At 35.1% G+C, this 21564-nt stretch overlaps 1 protein-coding gene across 1 annotated transcript; it reads right to left on the bottom strand.

Annotated features, from left to right (window-relative positions):
• Nucleotides 1–6041: 6041 nt before the first annotated feature.
• LOC148306097 (ornithine decarboxylase-like) lies at nt 6042–16893 on the bottom strand. Its single transcript, XM_088265621.1, has 9 exons — nt 16767–16893; nt 14990–15199; nt 13456–13573; nt 12628–12759; nt 12345–12462; nt 10933–11097; nt 9638–10201; nt 8149–8357; nt 6042–7535 (listed from the first exon to the last, which is right to left on the bottom strand). Exons 2-9 carry the CDS (start codon nt 15189–15191, stop codon nt 6827–6829), a joined length of 2217 nt encoding a protein of 738 aa, XP_088121747.1. The 5' UTR covers nt 15192–15199; nt 16767–16893; the 3' UTR covers nt 6042–6826.
• Nucleotides 16894–21564: the final 4671 nt, after the last annotated feature.

Below are 21564 nucleotides of genomic sequence, written 5' to 3'. Positions count from 1 at the left end.
CAATTATTAAATATTTTGTTAAGAATCATTATTTGGATGGCAAAGTTTTTAAGTAAAAAAAGGCATTATGATGTCAACACTTAGTCCAGAGGGATGAAGGTTTAAATTTTGGATACTGGGCTGTTACATGTCGTGTGATGGGCATTAACGAAGACGTCGTATGCCAGCCGCAAATCCATTTCCATATCACAGTGTCAGTAAAAAAATCCTGGTTGGAAAACTGTGAGTAATTTTTATTTTCCATAAGTACCTAATTGTAACTAATTAAGAACTGTTTGGTTTATTTTTACTGGCAACCCTTTTTGCAGTATAACTGTGACTAAATTCATGTTGTTGACATGGTCTATAAAGGACTGTCATAAATTTTTGTAACGTTTATTCAAGCACTCTGTTGCATTATACATATATTCATACTTATTTTACACTCGTATTTTGATATCGCCTTGTACAAATGGCATGGTTAAAGGAGTCGGAATAAATGCGGGTGGATAATCGATTTATCCTAACCTAACCTATAAAGGGATTCAGGCTTTCGTTTTTTATTATAGAGCATACGCTATTTCGCTTGGTGTCAATTTGTCATTGCTCCTATCGTGCACATATTTATACTGTTAACATTCCTGACCCACTAAACCTCGTGTTTCAATGTATATATTAATTTGTAAATGGTCAGGTTAGGTTAGGTTAGGTTACTTTCATTTGGAAACGGGGTTACCAGGATTGAAAAATGTTGAATAATTACCACGCAATATTGTGTAAATAGCCAATTTTTTGTTATTAAACTATTTGTATGCTGATGGTGTTTTTATGGGACATTTTGCCCTGTGTCAATGATATATACCGTATTCTGTTACCGTAAAACTGTTTATTTTTATAAATTCCTTTAGCTTAAAACTGTGGTCACCAAGTTTTTTGGGAAAAGCACTGGATTGATTTTTTTCTTCTTATGTTGGTGACCACTGGTTTAAAGTGATGATCTATATTCTCCCCTCCTCTTATGTGTATCCAATGGTGCGTAGGGCACTGTATTTAATTGATGCAGTGCTACCTAGACAATTACTAGGAAATAGCCTATACATTAATGAGAAGTGGCCATCTTTACACTTTAAATGAGAGTCTGGGGTGAGATAAGCGTATTCAGGACTTCTTGCATACTACGAGAAGTTATTCCTTATTTAAATTATCAAACAATATGTGATCTAGTCTATGGTAAACAAAACATACAAATTTTAAGCACTTTAACAAAATCCTCATCTATACGGCGATGATTTCTATGGAATTCGATATTTACAAAAAGAGAATAGACTATTTTCGCATATTGTTCACCGCATTGAAAATGTGTTAATTATTTGTTTAAAAATTAAATCTGGTAACCAGAAGAGATTGCGAGAATAATCATAAAAATGAAATCATTCATATCATTAGTTGTAGGCCATCATCTTGCTTTGTAATGTTGCCACCAATTTAAAAGTGGATTGTCTAATTCAAATATGCTTTTAACACGTTTACGGTCATGACTGCTGTCTGTTCTGTGTCAAATTCATGTTTCTCACTTGGGAAATGACAGCTATAGCCATCAGCCAAACAACACACTGAATGGAAAAGATATATTGTATACTAAGTATAGTGGAAAAGATATTGTGTCTCTATATAAATTATATCAGTCAAATAAAAAGATTCATTTGTAACTATTGCTACAATTAAAAATTAGAGTTTCTTCGGGAGATGCATTTGAAGCGCTAAAACTTTGTCAAGTACTCACATTGCCATACTATTTTTGGGCAATAATATGAAATGACGTTTTGACAATATGTTACCGTAACACTCTCCTTATCATTCACCGTTCACTTTGTGTAATACCACTTAAAAGTAATAACTATATAAGTATTCGCTTAACGATGAATGATAAAGAGAGTGTTATTTTACCATACCACAAAGTTAACAATGCTTTTAATTAACAAATTTTATGCTAATATACTTTGACTAACGCTTCAGATGCATCTGCTGAAAAATCTAAAAGGTGTGTTGGTCACAAATAAGTTATATGCTTCTCCTAAAAGTATCAAATGTATGAAAACAAATGTCCGCAAACGTGTTACAAAGAGATTTAAAAACTATGTTTTTATTTTCGACGTATATTGTGAAATTCGGGCTTGCTTTATTTTGTTTAATTTATGAATTTTACTGTGGATTTTGGTATTTATTAGATTTTATTGGATTCGGTACTTATTTAATGAGATTTTTTTTTAAAGGAAATTTTCATGTTTCGGTTTATTTATTTAACTGCTACATTCTTGTGGCAATCTTTCAAATTGCTCAAATTCACTAGTCAGCTTTGAACGATTATTACACAATACATATTTATTTGTTTGGCACTAATTTTGTGGGACTTACTGTTGAATTTTGTGGAATTTATTGAACTACTATTCGACTCTCTTCTGTAGTTTATAGTATCGATTCAGAGCATCGTCAACATTTAATTATCTATGTTTTAAATTGTTCGAATTGAATTATCAATGAACTATTGTTCGAATTGAACTACATTGAACTATCAATGTCTTAAATTGTTCAAATTGACTAGACATTGAACTATCGATGTCTTAAATTGTTCAAATTGACGAGACATTGAACTATCATTCTCTTAAATTGTTCAAATTGACGAGACATTGAACTATCAATGTCTTAAATTGTTAAAATTGAGGAGCATTGAACTATCATTCTCTTAAATTGTTCAAATTTACGAGACATTGAACTATCATTGTCTTAAATTGTTCAAATTGACGAGACATTGAACTATCAATGTCTTAAATTGTTCAAATTTACGAGACATTGAACTATCATTGTATTTAATTGTTCAATTTGATGAGACATTGAACAATCAATGTCTTAAATTGTTAAAATTGACGTGACATTGAACAATCAATGTCTTAAATTGTTCAAATTGACGAGACATTGAACTATCAATGTTTTAAATTGTTCAAATTGACGAGACATTGAACTATCAATGTCTTAAACTGTTCGAATTGACGAGACATTGAACAATCAATGTCTTAAATTGATCAAATTGACGAGACATTGAACTATCAATGTCTTAAACTGTTCGAATTGACGAGACATTGAACTATCAATGTCTAAAATTGTTCAAATTGACGGGACATTGAACTATCAATGTCTTAAACTGTTGGAATTGACGAGACATTGAACTATCAATGTCTAAAATTGTTCAAATTGACAGGACATTGAACTATCAATGTCTTAAATTGCTTAAATTGATGATGCTGTGAATTGATATTTTAATATATATGAATATTTAATTATTTTAATATTAAAATAATATTTTTATCAGATCTATTTTTAATTCCTTTTAAATACCCTTATTTCTTAAAATCTATTGTGACACATGTTTCAATGCATTCCTCATCATATTCAAACACCGTATCATAGTTGCGGTGTTTGAAAATGATGCGGAGTGCATGGAAACACGCGTCACAATGGATTTTAAGAAATAGTGGTATTTATCAAATAAAACTAAAATTGTTTAGTAGCATTGCCGACTTCGCTGTTGACACAACAGATACCTAACCTCAAAATTGCAAGAAAAATTGGCATGTTGTTGAATGTAAATTAACAGGTTTTTCTTTATTTTTGGTTACCATTTGCAATATATTTCATATTATTTTTTGACATCTCATCAAAGATGAAGAAGAATATGGAAGTCTGGGCATTTACGGGGCTTACGACCGTCATAGGCTGGTTTAAGTGATCACTTTACACACGTGTAACATTCACCAATTCTACCCATTATTGACAACCACACTACTCAAATTCTTGGAAGTTCTATATATATAGATATGAACCAATTTAGAAACCTTGTTCATGAATCACTAGAACTTCACTAGAGACATCTATTGGTGAGATGTAAAGAAGCTTTTTATTAAGCAGAAACTCTTATATTAATATATATATATATATATATATATATATATATATAGAACTTCCAAGAATTTGAGTAGTGTGGTTGTCAATAATGGGTAGAATTGGTGAATGTTACACGTGTGTAAAGTGATCACTTAAACCAGCCTATGACGGTCGTAAGCCCCGTAAATGCCCAGACTTCCATATTCTTCTTCATCTTTGATGAGATGTCAAAAAATAATATGAAAATAACTCCTGTAATTGGAGATAATCCAGATTTTGTGAACAAGTATTTGGACACACTCAAAATGTTGCAATATATTTCTGTAATTGTTTTCATTTGTTTTGCTATCATTCAGAATATTTAGTGGTGGCAACTCAACGTGTTCCATTTTCCTTTGCGTATGATTACTGTGTATCTCTAGGCGATAAGGTCTGTACATAGAGCGCTCGGGCGTCCGGGGGGGGGCAATGAACTCCGCCCGAAGCCGCCTCGGCCGTAGCAAATGTCTGAACTATGTTAAATGTGTCCCAATGACTAATAAAAACTTTGCAATATTTTATGTCTTTTTATTTCATCAGATTTGTCCACCTCATAGTGTAATGGTCAGCACGCTCGGTTACCGTACTGGAGGTACCGGGTTCGATTCCCAGGGGGGAGATAAGTGGGTAAAATAAATATAAGTGATTTTTTCACTAAAATATTTATTTAGCCCTCCTGAAGCGGAGGGCTGATCACCTTTCCTTCATGTGTTAACGATCAAGATATCACTGCGTTTATGTGATGTAGTGCCCTATGCACTATCGAGATGAGGTATTTTACGAGATTATATAACTTGTCCGCCTCCGTAGTGTAATGGTCAGCACGCTCGGCTACCGTTCTGGAGGTCCCGGGTTCGATTCCCAAGGGGGGTAAAATAAATATTAGTGATTTTTTCACTGTATTATTTATTCAAAATTACCAAGGACTGGTACCTGAAGCGGAGGGCTGATCACCTTTCCTTCATGTATAAACGATCAAGATAACACTGCTTTTATATGACACAGTGCCCTATGCACCATTGGGTGCGGATAAGGGTTTTATTATTATATAACTGAAAGAGTGAAAGATATTACTGGTATATGGAAAAGAATCAGAGGGGAAATAGTACGCGAGAACAGGGGGATAGTAACACAATAGCTAGGGCACTCGGGATTGCATACCTGTACTTACTGGCTTATGTACATGTTAATATTTTTTCAATAACAAAATAGTAAATATGAAAGGATTTATTAGCATTTGATCTACAATACAACATATGACATGAACATTTTGAAAACACGGGAAGATTGGTATAAAAAAATGTAGTTTATAATTTATATTTGAAGCACTAACTTTGTGATTTTTCATTTTACAATTAAAATGTTACTTTGTTTTAAAATCAATATAAATATTTTATTATCACTTAATTATAATGTCTACCGGTTTCAAAGCTAACCGCTTCTTTATCAAGACTGATTAATACTACTTGAGATCTACCCAAGCTTCTTTCCCTAACCGTCAAAATATTTTGAATTTTGTCAAATAGATAGTGTTTTAGTAATAATCAGTCTTGATAAAGAAGCGGTTCGCTTGGAAACCGGTAGACATTATAATTAAGTTATAATAAAGTATTAATAGTGATTTTAAGACAAAGTTACATTTTAATTATAAAAATAGTTTTACTGTATTTCACCATGAAAATTAACAAATCTTAAAACAACCTTACCTTAGAATAGTTTCTTATTTTATGAAAACTCTACAGTAGAGGCAAAAATGTATACATTTCTGCGTTATATTTCCCATAATTATGTCAAATATGTACAACATAAAATAGAATCGAACTACTTTTACTCTAAATATTTATTTTAAGGCCCAGCAATCGTCAAGTCGCAACTTCATTTTCTCTAAATCATGAAAAAATAAGTTTTCCTTCGAAATAATTATATGGTTTTGAAAAGAAACGTTATTGAAAGGTAAGGATTTTAAAAAAATAAATAAAAATATTCTTTCTTTATGTATTCTAAAAACAAAATAAAAGTCGCAACTTAATTTTCCCTTAATCCAGGTAACATTTTATGTATTTTTTTTTCTTTTCTTAAAACAGTTTTTGCATTGAAAAAATAAGTTTTTCATGATTTTGAAAAGAAAAGAGTTATTGAAAGGAAAGGAGTTTAAAAATTCATAAAAATAAACTTTCTATAAGTATTCTAAAAAGCAAAATAAGTATCTAAAATACATTCTTAAAAAAAATTGGGCGTTAAAAGACATGTGACCTCTCCGGGGAATTAAATGCTGGGCCTTGAAAGTACCCTAAACAGATACCTGAAGCGCTAAACTGATCAACTCGGCATCATGTAATCAACGATAAAGTTGAACTGCATTGATACAATGTAGTGCTCTTTGCACCATTGAGTTTTTGCAATTTCACCAGCAGATAACGGTCAGCAAAAAATACATGACATGTAGAAATATATTATGAGATAATTAAGAATGAATAATAATTCAATGATAATAAAAATGCAGCATTCTGTGCACTGCTATGTTAATACTCATTGTTTTTCTAACCTTTATCCGTTACGCAACGGTGCATAGGGTACCGCATCACTTGATATGATGTTATCTCAATCAGTCCTGTGCTTCAGACACCAATCCAACTAAACATTACATTATTAAAGTAAAATATCACATATATTTATTTTGACAACCCGGGATCTCCAAAGCGGCAACCAAATGCGCCAACCACTATACTACGGAGGCAAACATGTCTTGCGAGAGTGAATAAATAAAAAATATGGGCCTGACATTTAAAATATGTAAATTTTCTACTCGGTTACCAGCTTGATACATAAATAATTGAATGTGTCATTTCTTAGAAACATAGGATTTATTTTAACGATCTCTGGAGAATTCGTGCGAATCTGCATTATACGGCGAACTCAAAGAATCGCTATCATCGCTGGAATCGTCTTGAACTAGTAGCCTCAACCTCTCCAGCACTCCGGCAACTCTCCGAGGATTCATCACGGTGGACTCGACTATATCATTGGACCGAGGAGTGCACGGACTCACATAGTGGACGGACTGTTGAGCGGAGTCCGGAAGTTCCAAAGAAGATGTAGACTCCGGAGTTTGATGTTCCGGAGGCGGAGTGCAAAAGCTAGAGACATTGGAAGTCGACGGCATGTCGTAAGTTTCGACGCCGGGGTATCTGACGGACACCGGAATTTGGTCATCCTTCTTGTTAAATCTTACGTTCTTTCTCATATCGGACCAGTCTGCGCGTCTTGGGATCGGTCTGAGCAGCGGTGACGCTAGCGGCGTCAGGCACGACCGCAGCGCCTCCGTCAGTCTCTGCTTGGACACCGGGAGCCGCGGAGAGTTCACGGTGGACGTTGGCGACGCCTTCTGGTACATGGGCGACATGCACATTATGGCCGGCGTGTGCTGCGCCTCCCCGAAGGTCCTCATCAGCTGCCGGATGTGCAGCGTCGCGATGGCCGGCTTGAAGAGGGAGAAGGCGGCCGGCTGCTCTTTCGGGGTGAACATGGGAACAAGCCTGTTTCTGTCGCTTATATGCGGGTTTTTTAATAAAGTATCCCTGGAAAATAAAACAAAATAAATATTTTCTATTTTATTTCATATTTATCTGTGAATTATAAGCAATTGGGTAAATGATTACAAATCGTATTAAATGATACATGATTACTTCTCAATCTTCTTTGCAGTAGCTTTGGTGAGTTTTTATCTTGAGTCGACCTATTTCTCTCTTAGATTGGCATAAGAAAACCTGCAATTACCTTACTGTCTATGCTTTTTATGATTTTTATTGTAATGAAATATACGAATAACTCAACACTAGTTATAACACTCTAGAAGGGTAAAAAGACATAAAAAGAAGAAATAGTAACGAAATATAAACATGATTTTCTTATAAAATGCACAAATATTTCAATAAAATACTTTTTTAAGAGGAGAATGAAACCATCAAGGCTCCCCCACATTGCGCTGTATATCCGTCCCAAAGGTAGATGACTCCCGGGCAGACCACCAAAGAAATGGATCAACAGTTGGGAATCCACATCGCAGGAGGCTAATTCGTCTTAAAAATATGCCACAAGGCCTATTTCAAGAAGAAGACTTTTTTAGAAGGTTTGAAAATAGGAATATTGATCTAACTTATGAATTGTGGGAAAAAATCTGTTCATATTTACCAAGTTTTCTTAGAAGCATATGCAATATCGAGTGGCCTCCCCAGCCCGGCGTAGTGGGAAGCCTTGGACGAGGAGTGGGCCCCCATGTTGCGGAACAGCAGCCAACTGGGCAGGGGCAGGGGGGGCAGATGCGCCTCTCGGAGCACCACGTCCCCCTCGTCCGGCGTGGGCCCCCACAGGCAGCAGGGCTCCGGAGTGCCATGTAATTCCTAATATGAGAAACGGTTACTGTAACTTTTTAAATAAATTCATAGATGAAAGAAATCATTCTTCTTTTTAATGGCTTTTCACCCATCTTGAGTGTTGTAGCCAGTGTGGGGTTTATTATCCTTCAAGTGTTAGTATTCCTGTTAGTGGGGTTAGTTTTATTAGTAACGTTAGTTTGTTTAGTGAGTTATCATACACCTTTACAAATTTATACAATTCATTTTAAGATATTTACAAATTATTTTAAATACAAGTTTGTTAGGGGAGGTTAATAAGGTTAAGATGTTGGTGGGAAATGGAACGTTTATGCTGGAGAGGTCTGAAAGGAAGCTCGGGTAGCCGTCATTCAACGGGCATGTGATCTACATATCCTCATACATAACTTCCTCCCTAAATACGAGCAGTAATATAATAATTATTATAAATTTAGATAATTTATATAGCGCCATTTTCTGAAAATACTATCTCAAGGGCACTTAAACGCTTAAAAAGAGCAATATCTCTATTAGAAAAACAAACTCCTTACTCAAATATTATATAATGACTTATGTTTTAACCCTTTGCACTCAAAAGTATCTAGGTATGTGCATACCGCCAACTAAACCAAATCCCGAGACTTATTACTATTTAATTCTATATGATTCTGGTTTAATTATATTGAAAAGTAGAAAAAAAACAATATATATTAAAAATATTGAGTATTAAGACTTTATTTTCTTGGCGCCATAGCGGCGGCACTCATATATAGTATAGAAAACCATGTATCCTGCCTCTATGGCGGCACTCCAGTGCTAAAAATAATTAAACCATATCCGCTCCCCAGGTGGAGCATATGGAGTCCACAAACTGTCTCCAGGCTTTTCTGTCGGCTCCCTTGCATCCTCCCAAGTCAGATCCGCGTCCCAAAGTTCTGACGAGAACTGCCGACGAATTGTCAGGAGTGGTTGTCCTGGGCGGCGCAAACCTGATGCCTTGTAAAAGAGGCAAGCTTGATGGCGGCTCTCAGGAGGCATGCGGAGTACATGGCCAAGCCAACTGAATCGCCTTTTCTTGACGACAGTTGTGACCAAGATTTGCTGCGTCCTACGCGTCTTACCTATTCTCAAAGCTTAATAAACGGCTGTTCTAGGCCCTTGTAAGGTGCCATGTTTTAAGCCGTATAAGAGAACAGGAGCGATGCAGGCATTAATGCAATGGTTAACTTCAACACAATAAATAGACTATAAAATATACATGAGTTTCTTGAGGATATTTAGTTAGAATAATACTTGGATGAACTTACCTCCAGCGGTTCAGGATTGCCGATATTAATACCCCTTCTAGAGAATGAGCCATATATACCGTTGTCCATGTAGTACATAATTCTAGCTCTTTGTGGCTGTCTATCGTTGCGATTAACATCGGGAATGTTATTTCTGACCTGGCGTTCGACATTACTTGGTTCGACTTCCATATTTCTCGGTTGTTCTATCCCATTTGCGGCTTGATTCTCCTCATCTCCCGGTTGTTCCACCCCATTAACTGCTTGATTCTCCTCATCTATCGGTTGTTCCATTCCATTCTCGGCTTGATTTCCCTCATCTGGTTGTTCTGTCCCATTCTCCACTTGATTCTGCTCATCTCCAAGTTGTTGTTGCTCATCTGGCCCCGCGTCTGGCTGTCTGGGCGAGGCGTTGTTAGGCTCTGGAGGGTCCTGCATGAGGTCCAGGGGGCGCCGCGCAGAGTGGACGTGACAGGCGACGGTGAACGCCGAAGAGACAAAGTATATTCCCGGCTCGGCTATTATTTTCACTCCATTCAAAACGGGAAAATGCAAATCCAGCGCATTGTTTATTTCCAGCGTCGTCTGAAAGTTCAAATAACCAAAAATCAAATGAATAAAACTATCTGCATATTCACAATTGCCTTGTGATGAAAAGTCCATACAACAAAACATGTTGATTATTTTGATTATTTGCGATGGTCTATAAGCGTTCTATTTCCTTACTTTTGGTAAAACGAGATACGCCAAAAAACATTGCACAGATCGGAATTAGGTTTGCGGCTACTTGTGATTTGTATACGACCCTAATTAGCATAGTAATTAGGGTCGGGGTTGATGTAACAACCGCCCGATAACAATGTACTGATATCACTCTAGACTGGTACAAGGACCACATGGCTGCAGGTAATAATAATAATCTTTGATGATTTATATAACGCTATTTTTGTAAAATAATACCTCAAGGGCGCTTATACCCATATGGATTATGATATGAAAGTGATGATAATGGACAATAAAAAATATTTAAGTAAAATGTTCTTAATCCGCTGAGTCTGAAGGGGGGAAAGTGGACCCGCCGTATTATTTCGCCTACTTCTCGGTCTGTCTTTGGGCTGGAGCATGGACAAGATGTTGAGCAGGACGCCTCCCTGTGCAATGGTAATGCCGGAGAGTAGCTGATCACCTTGCCTTCAAGCAATTAACTATCAAGGTGACATTGAATTGATAAAATATTGTGCCCTATGCACCATTGGGTGTGTATAAAGGTAAGAGGAAGAATTGAAAACCATTAATAATTATAAAAATAAACTAACTGGCCCGATGTTGATTCCCGTGTCGTGTGGAAATTCCCCCCCAATGTCCAGAATGTGCATGTGGAACCCAAAGGACACTCCCATCCCGAACACTTCCGAGGCCACTTCAATGGCCCTTCTGTAGTTACCGGGTCTTGCGTTCACACGGAAAGATACCCCAACTACCTGCAGAATTTAAACAACTCTTAAAAATCCCACCAAATTTTCATGTTAACAAAATTTCAACTCAGGTAACATATCGCTCACTCCTTTCAGGAACGTCATAAATCAAAAAATTTGATTTTTCAGGAGAACGTTTTTGAAATTTAAAAATATAAAAAAATCAGGCCGCTTATTGAACTTTTTACTGTGCAACAGATCTTTTTAGGTAAAACCTGAAGGTTTTGAAAAATATTTAGTATGTTAAAAAAAATAATTAAACAATACCTTTTCTTCAAAATGCAAAAACAACACTTTCTGCCCTGTAGCGGGTAAATATTTAGTTAAAAACATGCCTCTTTTGCTGGGATATAGTACATTTTCTGGACATTCCGAAAACATGCACAACTGAAAATTGTCAATTTTTTATTTATGACGTTCTTGAAAGGAGTGAGCGATATGGATTTTTTTTTAAATATACGTTTTACACTTATTTACAACATACTTTACTTGTCACCGACCTATTACAATATGAACACCAAAATGAAGCTTAGAAAATCATTTAACCTGTCCGGGAGTAAGTTTCTGCAGACAAGACTGTATCTGGGGAGTGAGTTTTTTTATTCATACTTTTTTAACTTTTCATAATTTCATATCATAGTCAATGCTTAATTAAAGCAACATGTTTTCCTGATTAAAAAAGTATTGACACCCGGTAAACATGATTGATATCAATATTATCATTGTTTTATTTCATAACCAGTGTCTTTACGATGACGTCACACAAACTTTGTAAAATGTTGTGGGTTAAATAGAAAAATAATCTGAAGTGTGGTTTTAGTGTGTAAATACAACCACAGATGGCAGTACAAGTGCCATTTCAGAAATAAATCTCACCAGGCTCTAGTTATAAGTGCAACCGTTCAAGTACCCCCGTACTCTTTTGAGGAAAGATTTGTTTGGATGACTGTGTACGGCCATACTCCCAGACAGGTTAGTTTGAGTTTCAAGGTGGTGACTGACCGGAGCGTTTCTTCGTAACATAACGTCGTAACATCGCTCGCGGCGAGCATCAGCGAGCATCCGAAACTATGGATGGAGCGCTCGGCTCGCTGTACTGACTGCCTGAATGCTCGCATCGTAATGTGTTACTTTACGACGAAATGCTCCGGTCAGTCTCCACCTTTAGAGGGAATGTCCATTAATAAACCAAAGTAATGATACCCATTGAATTGTTTGTTGTTTAGTTAGAGATGTGCGTGCAATGTGGTTACCTGTAAGCTTAGTTCCTTTGCAATCCTTAGCAATTCTGGGGCTTCTATGTGTGAGGAACAACCAAATTTATGCTGTTGCACATCTCCATCTGTGTCTATGTTGATGTGGAGCAACAGTCTGTAATATATCAATTTGTTAAGTTTATTTTTCCAAATCGATAAGACAATCGATCAATGAATGAATCATCTCATCAGTTCTCAAATACACAATTTATAAGAAGAAATCGCTGTCATTCATTCTAGATATAATCCAAGGTATAAATTAACTCCTTGTCGAAAGTACCTGGCATTCGGATGAAATTGTTTGATCTTCAATAGTTCAACATCTCCATCGAAGGTGAGAAGATCCACTCCGTGCTGCCGGGAGTACAGGACGTGGGTCCGCGGTTTCATGGGCAGGCTAAATATTATGCACCTTAAACAGACAAGTATTTGTTTTTGGCATCTTGAAATACCCAACTAAATTTACCATAGATACCCAAATAATATCTACTTTATTCTGGCCAACGTCTGTACACTACGGATTCTCCAGTTCTTTGAACACGTTGCGTGTAGTATAAGTATAGCCTGGAACGACTGATTGTGATTGGGAGCCTGGAGAGGAAGATCCTCACACGGTGGACCGATCAAGTTAAGGCAGGAGCAGGCACCTCAGTGGTTGGAGCGCTACGTGCAGCGCAGTCAAGGGATAACTGGAGAAGAGTCATTGCTTCCACAAGGGCCACAACCCACAGTAATTAGGAGTAAGACGGAGAAGAGAATGAAGAAGTTTAAGAAATACCAAATTTAGATAATCGAACTAGTAAAATCTGTTTTAAAAATATATATAAAACCCTTATCCGCACCCCAATGGTGCATAGGGCACTGCGTTATATAAACACAGTGTTATCTTGATTGTTCACACATGAAGGAAAGATGATTAGCCCTCCGCTTCAGGTACCAGTCCAGGGTAATATTGAATATATGAAAAAATCACTTATATTTATTTTACCCCCCAGGATCTCCAGAACGGTAGCCGAGCATGCTGACCATTACACTACGGAGGCGGACAGGACGGTTTTAAAAATACCCGACTAAATTGGCCATAGATAGTTGATACTGAGCATCTTACTCCGGTTCCACTCCCGCACGAAGAGTGTATTCTATTTCCTGTAAGGAGACACAACTGAAGCAAACTCCCAGAGCCGCCAGGATTTCCATCACTATTGGATTATTGTTGCACCTCACAGCTGCAATCAAATAGATAGTAACATATAATAATAATAAAACCCTTATCCGCACCCCAATGGTGCATAGGGCACTGCGTCATATAAACGCAGTGTTATCTTGATCGATTTATATTATCCACTGACACTTCGTGATGGAATTGCATTTTTAATTTATTATTAGATTAAAACCAATATTTTTAGCTTTTCCACTTTTTTATTTGACCAGCGACCGGGTTTCGTCGTTACCGACATCATCAGACTGGTGATGATGTCGGTAACTTGATCGTTTACTTGATCGTTTACACATGAAGGAAAGGTGATCAGCCCTCCTCTTCAAGTACCAGTCCATGGTAATATTGAATAAATATTACAGTGAAAAAATCACTCATATTTATTCTCACCCCCTCTGGGAATCGAACCCGGGTCCTCCAGAACGGTAGCCGAGCGTGCTGACTGGAGGCGGACAGATAGTAACATACATGATAAAAAAACAAACAAAAAATGTTATTTAATTTATATTTGAAGCACTAACTTTGTGATTTTCCATTTTATGATTAAAATGTAACTTTGTTTTAAAATCACTATAAATATATTTATAGTGCTTTTAAAACAAAGTTACATTTTAATTATAACAAATGTTATATTTTATCCTTAATTAACCATTATTGTGCTGAGAATCGAAATATTGATGAAAAAACCAATATGCAGACCCCTCTCTGTATTCAGATGGTCACTATCATATTGACACAGAGTTCACTTGAATGTTAATTGCATGGAGGTAAGGTAACAAGTCCTGCTTGAGTATGTCTGTTTGTTTGTGCGGTACTAGCCCGGGCAATATTAAATAAATATCAGAGTTTAAATTAAAAAATCACATTTATTATTTATATCACTCTATGAATTGAACCCAGGACTTCAAGCGCGGCAGCCAAACATAATGATCACTTCACGACAGTGTCAGAAAAGCGCAACAAATATAAAAATATAATAAAACTTTCCCAAAAAAATACTAATTATTGTTTAAATAAAATTTTATTTTTTTCTGTTTTATAAATAAATCATTCATAAGAATAGTCAATGACAAAAATATGCATGAAAATACTATACTGAATATCTCCCTTACATAAAAATCATTTAATTTTCAACCATTCGCCATACAGGTATTATAAAAAGCTAACTTTAAAATAACCCTTTTTTCCTTTAATTGATTTGCCAGTCACTTTGTGGTAATATATATCCAATTTTAACTTATGTTTTACTTGGTAAATACCAAATTTTCATAAAAACCAGTGTTTGAAAATGATGTGGAATGCATCGAAAAACGTGTAAAAATAGATTTTAAGAAATAGTGGTATTTACCAAGTAAAACATAAATTTAAAAAAAAACATATTTTTTCCCTAGTAGTCATCAAATATATTTTTGAAACATGACTTTACCATAGTAGGGGGTGACACGTGGCAGCTGATGGTTCCAAGCCGCCACCTTGTCCATGAGATCTTGGATGTTCAGAAGCGCAAACGTCCGATCGTAGACGATGGAGTGCGACACAAAACGGGAAGCAAATCTGAACACATGTCTCTGCGACCAATTTGCAGGCGTCACCATCACAGTGTACTCTTTTTCTATGTTGCAATACATCCTTTTCACTGGAAAGAAATCTAAATCCATTAATACATCGCTCACTCCTTTCAAGAACATCATAAATCAAAAATCGTCGATTTTCAGTTGTACATGTTTTCAGAATGCCCAGAAAATGTATGCAATCCCAGCGAAAGAGGCATGTTTTTAACTTAATATTTACCTGCTACAGGGCAGAAGAGTTGTTTTTGCATTTTGAAGAAAAGTTATTGTTTAATTATTTTTTGAAATATATTAAATATTTTTCAAACGGAGAAAAAACCTCCAGGTTTTACCTAAAAAGATCTGTTACACAGTAAAAAGTTCAATAAGTGGCTTGATATTTATTTTTAATACATTGTATTATATTTTGAAACTTTAAAAACGTTCTCCTGAAAAATTAAGTTTTTTGATTTATGACGTTCTTGAAAGGAGTGAGCGACATATCACCCAAGTTTTGAAAAAAGAGATATAATTATATATTGATGCTAATTACATATCAATATATTGATATGTACTACGTATCAATATATGAATAGCTACGTATCTAAATTACGTCTGCCTATTAATCTTCTTAACTTATGCCATATTTTATTCTTGCTGTTTACTGTTAACTCATTTAACATTTCGCTCACTCCTTTCAAGAACGTCATAAATCAAAAAACTTCATTTTTCTGGAGAACGTTTTTAAAGTTTTAAAATATAATACAATGTATTAAAAATAAATATCAAGCCACTTATTGAACTTTTTATTGTGCAACAGATCTTTTTAGGTAAAACCTGAAGGTTTTTTTTCCATTTGAAAAATATTTAGTAAATTTAAAAAAATTATTAAACAATACCTTTTTTAAGATGTAGGAAATTATGTATGTAATTATAAGTACACGTAACTACAATATGAAGAAGATATATCTAACTAAAATATTAGTAGTAGCAATATAAATAGATCAGATTATTTATTGATTTGACATTAACTTTGTGGAATAACACAAATGATTCAAATATACAAGTAAAACAATTGTATAAAACCACTTCTTTGAGTTTATTTATGTAAACACGATGAGTTTTAACAACTACAAATCGCTCACTCCTTTCAACAAAGTCATATATCAAAAAACTTGATTTTTCAGGAGATTGTTTTTAAAGTTTAAAAATATAATAAAATTTATTAGAAATAAATATCAAGCCACTTATTGAACTTTTTACTGTGCAAACAGATCTTTTTAGGTAAAACCTGAAGGTTGTTTCTCCATTTGAAAAATATTTAGTACATTAAAAAAAATAATCAAACAATACCTTTTCTTCAAAATGGAAAAACAACACTTTCTGCCCTGCAGCGGGTAAATATATAGTTAAAAATATGCCGCTTTTGCTGGTAGATAGTACATTTCCTGGGCATTCCGAAAACATGCACAACTGATAATTGACCATTTTTGATATATGACGTTGTTGAAAGGAGTGAGCGAAATGTTCTCATCAACAAGTGGAAATACATAATTTGCACCAATGTTTTAAAATCCTATTATTATGATTTTTAAAGGATTATAAGACTAAATCTATTCAGACACAAAATTTTAAACAAATATCGATTCAAACCTTTTTTATAAATACACAACACAATTAATACAGCAGGTACATATATAGAAATTAAAGAACAAAGGAATCTTCACATTAATACTTCAATATGATTTCTTTAACTATTATAATAAGCGACTTGTTCTAGACATGACATTACAAAGTGATATAAATATTTTTTTCTTGTAAATAAATGTGACAATAAAAAAATCATATGTAAATAATATTTATTGAAGTAGGTAGAAAATATTTTTTTCTCAAAAGAATTTGAGATTGAGATTGAATTTGATATGTTAATTATTTTTATAACTCTTTGCATCCATTGTTTGTAGGTTTGCCAGAATTCTGGAATGTTCAACCAGGACAACAGGATGCCCCCAGCGTACAGTACAGTTAATAAATGACTAAAATATATAGTGTAATAAATGATAATCCTTCAGTTTATTATTTTTAGACTTCTTGTCATCTAATATCAAATAAAAAATTTACCGGGACGTGAAGTATCGTGATTTTGTCTGAAAACCGGGATTATCCCGGTCATTCCGGGACGTCTGGCTAGCCATGTATGTTCATAAAATATAAGATTTTCTGGCAAGCTATGTATGGGCCATGGACAAGAGCCAAGAGATCTGGTCCAACAGCTCAGGGATGAAACACGCAAAAGAACTGATTACAGGGTACTCGTGGAAATTCACCACTCTAAAGCTTAGAAAAAAACAAATAAGGATCCTAACCAGGACCTTGCGGACTGAGGAAACACATGACAAAAATTGGACTTCATGACTCCCCAGTATGCAGATTTTGTATGGAGGATAACGAAATGCCAATCCACATTCTCTATAATTGTGACGCAATCGCTCGCAAACCAAGTCACATCATCGTCAAGACCTTTACTGGACTCCGAGAAGGTGAAGCTCCTACCACCAAGATAGGTCGTGAGTTACATGACTCACGTAAGTCTTGGCCACTAGCTGTAATACAGAGGGAGGTCGCAATAGACCTAATATGGTCGCAATGACATAAGGGATTCAAGATCCCTTGACCTCAAAAAAAAAGGTATGTATGTTAATAAAATAAAAGATTTTTTATTTTTTTTTTATTAAAAGAAAAGCGAAATATTTGTGTTTTTATTATTTACACAAATATTTCAATTTCATACTATTTCTGTGAGCCTAAGCGGCTCATTATTAGAAATAAGTATCAAATTGTGGTAGAGTGGGTTCGAACTGAGAAACTCTGACTTAAGAGTCCGCGACACTAACCACGGGACCACAACCAGACACGTTGGAAAGTCCATATGAAACAGATCAACAATCAATGGATATCTTCACGTTTTGAAAGCTGTCCCACCGCATGCCCAGATTTGATACAGAAGCATCTTCTAGGCTTCCTGACATATCTGCTCTTGCTAAGCATTTTTTTTTTTTTAACTAAGCTGCGAAATTTATTGAAAATGTGAAACAATTTAAAATTGTATCCCGATTTTACTGTGAATTTACATTTAAAACCTTTCAATATACCTGCCACTGCCAATCTAAATAAATACAAGATTGTAAATCCATCACCAAATTTTTTAGAAGTACCCCGGTGCAGGCAGTTGAAGGGATTAGTGTTTAGTTCAATTAGTCAGATAGTTCCGACTCTGACCGGTACACAGACGCCCACAACCCCGACCAGCACAGCAGACAGACACGGAACAGTGCAAAGACATTTACAAAGAATGGTCAGTCATCGCGTTTCCAATCAACCATTCACATATCGCTCACTCCTTTCAAGAACGTCATAAATCGAAAATCGTCAATTTTCAGTTGTGCATGTTTTCGGAATGCCAAGAAAATGTACTATATCCCAGCAAAAGAGGCATATTTTTAACTTAATATTTACCTGCTACAGGGCAGAAAATGTTGTTGTTGCATTTTGTAGAAAAGGTATTGTTAAATTATTTTTTTAAATAAACTAAATATTTTTCCGATGAAAAAAAAAACCTTCAGGTGTAACTAAAAAGATCTGTTGCATAGTAAAAAGTTCAACAAGTGGCTTGATATTTATTTTTAATACATTGTGTTATATTTTTAAACATTAAAAACCTTCTCCTGAAAAATCAATTTTTTTTTATTTATGACGTTCTTGAAAGGAGTGAGCGATATCTTCACATAGTTGCATAGTTTCTTAGAGCAATTATCTCTTCTTCATCACGTTCCATCTTAGGTGGAGCATATGGCCGCTACAATTTGTCTTCAAGCCATGCGCAAATTTCATTGGCTTCCTCCCAGGTCAGTCCGGCGTTCTGAATCCTTCAATTTTTTTTTTAAATCTCAACATAGATGAAGAAGAATATGGAAGTCTAGGTATTTACAAGGCTTACGACCTGTTGTTATCTTGGTATATTGGGATAAGGAGAATGTCATAAGGTACATGAAATAATACACAAAATTCCGCTTTTTGTTTTCATACTGTTTACGTATGTCGATTATTTTATTTTTTTAAACATATTTTAATTTATTTTATGTTGTTTTTTTATTTTTTTTCTTCTTTTTTTTTTAATACGTTTTTTTCTCATTAAAAGAAAATGTAAAATATGTTACACCATACAATATTAATATTATAATTACATCATATAATATATATATAAACTAGTTATTAATAAATTACAATCAGTTCGCCATTGGCAAAATATTTACACACTTAATTACGGAAAGGACAAATCGGATTGGCGGATTCGTAACTACGTCGACAAGGTGACGAGTCCGCCCTTTCTAGACAGTAGACGAGAAGGCCGGTTAGTGTCATCTTGTCTTGCGGACTTCCAATGAAGTTACGTGACGTACTTGGAATGATCACTTAAGAACTTCATAAAAAACAGAAATTGTTACGAAGCATTTTGAATCTTACGGCACACATATAATTCAAACCCTTATCGTGCCGATAAGACAAAAAACAAAAGTATTAAGCTAAAATTTTCTTATTTTTCAAACCCTTATCCGCACCCGATGGTGCATAGGGCACTGCATTATATAAACCCAGTGTTATCTTGATCGATTAACACACAAAGGAAAGGTGATCAGCCCTCCGCTTCATGTACCAGTCCAGGGTAATATTGAATAAATATTAGAGTGAAAAAATCACGAAGCATTTTGAATCTTACGGCACACATATAATTCAAACCCTTATCCGCACCCCATTGGTGCATAGGCACTGCATTACATAAACGCAGTATTATATTGATCGTTAACACACGAAGGAAAGGTGATCAGCCCTCCGCTTCAGGTACCAGTCCAGGGTAATATTGAATAAATATTAGAGTGAAAAAATCACTTATATTTATTTGACCCCAACTGGGAATTAAACCCGGGACCACCAGAATGGTAGTTGAGCATGCTGACCATTACACTACGGAGGCGGACTCATGTAATATTGAAAAAAACATAGATATAAAACATTAAATGAATTATATATCATTCATTACAATGGAATAGATCATAAATTTCTGGCGGGGCACCCAAAACCCAAGAAATGAGACCAACATAGCCGCAGCGGGGTGGATGCATATATACACTCAGTGGATGAGATCATTAAGATCCCCTTGACTTGCTGCCTTCTGCTGTTTTATTTTATATGCATATTTATAAATCTACTGAATTGCTACTAATATGTGAATTATTAAAATTTTTAAATCTACTGAATTGCTACTAATATGTGAAAGGTAACCGAGACCATTTGTACATTGTAATTGGCTCAACTTATAGTGTGCATGTATATTAAAATAAATAAATAAATAACACATTGTTGTCGGGCGGTCTTTTCATCAACCCCGACCCACAGTTTACTAATCACAGTAACCGCAAACCTGATTACAATCTGCACTATGGATTTTTAGTGTCTCTCGCACTCTGCCAAAAGTAAGCAAATAGAACGCTTATAAGCGTCTCCCGCTCTCTACCAACAGTATGTGAAAGACCTTTTGAAGCGTTTGTTACAAACAACATGTTGATAGTAACTGTTCGCATGCTTCCATATTCCATGTTCAAGTGTTTGACTAAGCGATCATTCCAATAACATGAATATTTCAATTTATTATTATCGTAATTACACAAACCGACTTCTGTCTATGGTCTAAAATCGGGGCGACATCTTAAATTTGAGCATAGACTAATAAACTTAATATCTTGGTACTATTATACAAACATACTTTAGAATATAAATTTTACAATTTGGTTTTAGCCTGAGTAGAAGATAATTTAAAATATTTACAGGGAAACTCAAATAGAACAGGAAGTCTTCAGAATATAGTGATGCCCAGCGTAACCAACACAGCAGGAGCCTGGGTGAGGACCAGAGGTGTGAGAGGTGTCACGAGAGGTGGTATCATATCTCTCACTTCTCTCAAGAACGTCATAAATCAAAAAACTTGATTTTTCAGGAGAACGTTTTTAAAGTTAAAAAAATATCATACAATGTATTAAAAATAAATGATCAAGCCGCTTATTGAACTTTTTACTATGCAACAGATTTTTTACACCTGAAGGTTTTTTTTTCATCTGAAAAATATTTAGTTTACTTAAAAAAATAATTTAACAATACCTTTTCTTCAAAATGCAAAAACAACACTTTCTGCCCTGTAGCGGGTAAATATTAAGTTAAAAATATGCCTCTTGTACTGGGGGGATATAGTACATTTTCTGGGCATTTCGAAAACATGCACAACTGAAAATTGACAATTTTTTATTTATGACGTTCTTGAAAGGAGTGAGCGATATGTGGACATTTTTACCATAAAACAAGCTAGGACACAAAATGCCCAACCCTCTTCTAGTGGAAC

This window comes from Brachycentrus maculatus, unplaced genomic scaffold (assembly GCF_059751285.1).
Source record: "Brachycentrus maculatus isolate JH-2025_06_01 unplaced genomic scaffold, ASM5975128v1 h1tg000253l, whole genome shotgun sequence".
In the NCBI taxonomy this organism is placed as follows: Eukaryota; Metazoa; Arthropoda; class Insecta; order Trichoptera; family Brachycentridae; genus Brachycentrus; species Brachycentrus maculatus.
Note: the sequence above shows the minus strand (reverse complement) of the source record. Positions and strands in the feature narration are given on the sequence as shown.

Excerpts from the sequence above, each read along its gene's own strand:
- LOC148306097 (XM_088265621.1), bottom strand. The coding sequence starts at position 15,191 with ATGTATTGCAACATAGAAAAAGAGTACACTGTGATGGTGACGCCTGCA. Across the intron at positions 12,463-12,627 it reads CAATTTCATCCGAATGCCAG|ACTGTTGCTCCACATCAACA; the intron begins GTACTTTCGACA and ends GATATATTACAG. Across the intron at positions 8,358-9,637 it reads GCAATCCTGAACCGCTGGAG|GAATTACATGGCACTCCGGA; the intron begins GTAAGTTCATCC and ends TTCTCATATTAG.